Below are 3,973 nucleotides of genomic sequence, written 5' to 3'. Positions count from 1 at the left end.
CACATGTACGACTAATACTTTTACGTTGAATTTACGACCAATTTACTTAGTCGTACATTTACGTCTGCTTTACGACTAACGTCTTTAGTCGTAACTTTACGACCAATGTGCCTCGAATAATTATTTACGACCAGCTTCTAACGACCAATTGTTTTTCGAAGATTTTTGGTCGTAAAGCCTATATTACGACCAATAGGCTACTAATACGTAGTCGTTAAGGTCATGTTTTCTTGTAGTGTAAAGTTCTATTATTTAGCTTTTCTCCCTGAAGCAGATGATAGTCTAATGAAATGTGATCAAGGAGAAGTGTGAGAGCTTCAGCCTTCAGAACTTGCAAAACAAAGGGAGCAATTCCTCAAAAAAAAGGGTAGAAACTTAGTTACATATAGTCTTACATTTTGTGATGATTTGCATCTATGTATTTGCCGATCGTACCATACTTTAACCTTTCTACTTTTGCGTTTTTATCACTTCTAGACACAGGCATTTGGTATTAACCATATATAATTCAATAGTTTCTTGCATGTTCTTTTATCAGCATAAATATTCATAAGATTGGAAAGAAGAACAAATTATTAACGTAAAAACAATAAAGTATTAAACCTTTTTTTTTCTTTGCAGAAAGATCATATACATGCATTTGACATTGACCGAGATCTTACATCTAACTAATAGAAGGTTGACCCACATCGGGGAAAAATGAGTGGCTGAAATCCTTTGAAAAGGGATCGCTGGAGAAAGGAAAGCTTTTGACCAGATGACTATCATTATCGATTAATTACTTTACATTAGAAAGTTAGCATTTTTCCAATAAAAGAAGGACAAATCATTGTATTGGAAGTCTCTTTAAATTTTCACAAAGCATCGAATAATTACAAGGAAACTTTCTACCTATGGTCATATATTTTCACTTAAATTAATTGAGCGTAGCCTTCAAAATTACATGACATAAACGATTCGATAACCGATAATATTATATGTATTACGAGGATCTATGTTTAACTGCATTATTAGAACCATCCTACGAAGATCCACGCATGACAGGATTTAGTTGCACCATGTTCAAAATCCCTTGTAAGTCTTTTCTTTGTAGCTTGCATAATTATTTAATAAATCGGTATTTCCGAAAATTAAAACACGAACATACTGGTATAAAAACATTAATGAATCTTTACTTAAACCATTAGACAAAGGAGACGAGTAAGGGGGCTTCCACGAAATTTTGACCATTTCTCGGTTTGTGAAAAGATAAGATTTACCAAACTTAATTTCCAACACAAAGTTTGTGAATTCAAAATGGGTCGGATTCTCACTCTCACTAGTGAGAACTAAATTACGGGATCGGAGCACTTCTTTATCTAGGATTTCGAACTAGTAAGTGTAACAAAACTAAAATTTAACTTATATATACTATATACTTTCCAATATTTGTTCTTAGGTAAAACAAGAACACTCTAAAGATGTATATTCAGGGTATGTATGACGTTTCTGTTAGTAAGACTTCTGGAAAAGAATACCTCATATTCTTGTTTTCTTGACATGTATCCTAAATCTTCGAAACTTTGTAGAAACCCTTTGACCGAGGTGGAAGCTACCAAAGGATGAATCCGAAGAGATCGCATGATCCGGAAAACAAAGCAAATCCTTTTTTTTTCTATCTTTCCATTGAGAAAAAAGTAAAATAATTATTAGGGAATAACTCAGCTTGATTAGGATCAATGCGATCCCTTTGGATCCTTTCTCTAGTTGCTGTGCAGAACTCTTTTTCTCTCTCTAAGTGGGAGCAATGTTGTTTTTCTCCAAGGCCATTGAAATAAATGATGGACATGTTCCTCTTGTTAAATAAATAGATCAAATACGTTTTTAATCTCTTTTTAATTCCACCTTCTCATCTTTCACTTTTTTTTTAATTATTACTATTTCCACTTTGAGGTTTCCTTTGTATTGGTAGTTCAAAAAAAAAAAGGTATCCCCTTCTTTATATTCGACATGAAGGCATTTCCAACAAGCCTCCTCATTTTGAATGAAGACCATCCTGAAAATAAGAGGATGAGGTGATGATTCTTTAATGGTGGCCTTAGATATTTTTTCTTAAAAATTTATAAGTTACAGTATTTTTATTAATAATTAATTATAATCATTTAACTTTAATTTATAAAAAATAAGCACATATTTTTATATGGTATTGACATAATTAATAAACAGATTTAGCAATAACACCAAATTAAGTATAATAAAAAATAAAAGACATAAAATTACATATAAAAATAAAACACATATAATTAAAATTAAAAAAATATATCAAATACAAAACTAATCAATACGATTATTTCTGTAATGCTTCAATATATGCTCAATCGATGCATTTTAAGTAATAAGTGAGCTTCTTTATTTTTTTGCTCGAAGATTACATGCTAAAAACTGTTGAAAACATTTATCTTTGTTTATGGAAATTTCAACTTTTATTGGGGGCATGCCGGTCTTGCATCTCGAAACTGGAAAAATATGAGATAGTTCAGTTACGCATGCAAAATCAAGAAAAAAAAAATTAACTCTAAAAGAAATGAAATTTTTGTTGAAAAATTTAAACTCCATCAATGATATTAACACTCGCCGCTTATCCGAGCTGAACAAGCAAGAATCATACAAAAAGAACTCAGCAACAACAATTTGAAGAGACTGCTCCAAATTTATATCGATAATTTTTTTGATGATCTTGGAGATTCGAGACCAAATTTACCTGAATATTGGTGTTGTAATATATTTTTTTTGTGTTTAATATATCAGCTTATGTAACTTTTATTTTGATGTAAATATTATGATTGTATTATAATTTTTAATTTTTATAAAATCTCTGCAATGCATCATTATTGTTGTGTGAAATAATATGTTTGTATTAATATTATTATATTTTGGTATACAATATTAACAAATATATTATTATTATTATTATTATTATTATTATTTGAAATTAACTTTATAAGACCATAATCATAATATTTAAGTGCTAATATAATTATAGTACTAAAATGCAGCACACAAAATAACAAGCACACGATCATTGAACATATATAAAAAAAAAAACTAAAATGAAAAGTAAAAAGTGTTTAAAGGAGAAAAACAGTCACCTTCAAATTTAAGGTATACTATTCATTTTTTTTAAATTCGAAGAGATGATGATTGCTGAAGTGTAAAATTCCTCAAAAAATGAGTAAATAAAAGCACCTCCATCAATGGTATGAGATGGGAGTTCTCGTAAAATGATTAGTTGTTAATTAAATCAAAAGTGATTGATGGAGTTCTAATACCCTTCTAGTAAAATATCAAAAAAGAGCTTTTGAGATTTTATTGGATGAGTATTAGAACCCCATCAATCATTTTGTTTCAATTAGCAACTAATCAGTTTTTTTAGAACCTCCATTTCATACCGTTGATGAAGGTGCTCTAAGAGACCGTTTGAAATATCAGGAAGGAGTAAAAAAAAAGAAATCTAAAGTTTAGCCAAATTCTGGTGGCCTTACTTAAGCCCCTTAACCCATATCCCTTATATCCCTTATATATTATTTGAGAAGCTTTACAACTTCTTTTTGTAACCACATGTCATCACTAAAATGATTCTTAAAATCATTAAATAAATATATTGGTCCATCTAATTATATAATAAGTTTTTTATTAAACTAACAATAAATTCATCATTAATGTACTTTATTATTTCCTTAAATAAAATTTACGGAATTGCCTAATGTGGCTAAAGTATATATGGCAATTAATGATTTTGAATAATAAAGATTTGATAAAAAATAGTGTATCTTCTATTATATTTGTTTAATTTTAAACTATTAAATAAATAAAACAACCAAAATTACCATATAATAAAAATTTAGATTTTTATGTATATGTTATATTTTGAATTTTTACAAACGGCTATAAATTACTAAAACTGTTAAAAGTCTCACATTCAAATTTTGTGATC

At 28.8% G+C, this 3,973-nt stretch overlaps 1 protein-coding gene across 1 annotated transcript in view; it reads right to left on the bottom strand.

Moving 5' to 3' along the window:
• LOC106297110 overlaps positions 1 to 1,887 on the bottom strand; it is a 16,957-nt gene extending 15,070 nt beyond the window's left edge. The window contains exon 1 of the mRNA XM_013733393.1: positions 1,518 to 1,887. Coding sequence (XP_013588847.1) covers positions 1,518 to 1,622 — 105 coding nt within the window. The 5' untranslated portion in view covers positions 1,623 to 1,887. The remainder of the gene's footprint in view (positions 1 to 1,517) is intronic.
• Positions 1,888 to 3,973: the final 2,086 nt, after the last annotated feature.

The sequence above is a fragment of the Brassica oleracea genome, chromosome C6, assembly GCF_000695525.1.
Source record: "Brassica oleracea var. oleracea cultivar TO1000 chromosome C6, BOL, whole genome shotgun sequence".
Classification (NCBI taxonomy): domain Eukaryota; kingdom Viridiplantae; phylum Streptophyta; class Magnoliopsida; order Brassicales; family Brassicaceae; genus Brassica; species Brassica oleracea.
The sequence above is the reverse complement of the archived record's forward strand: the minus strand, read 5'-3'. Positions and strand labels throughout refer to the sequence as shown.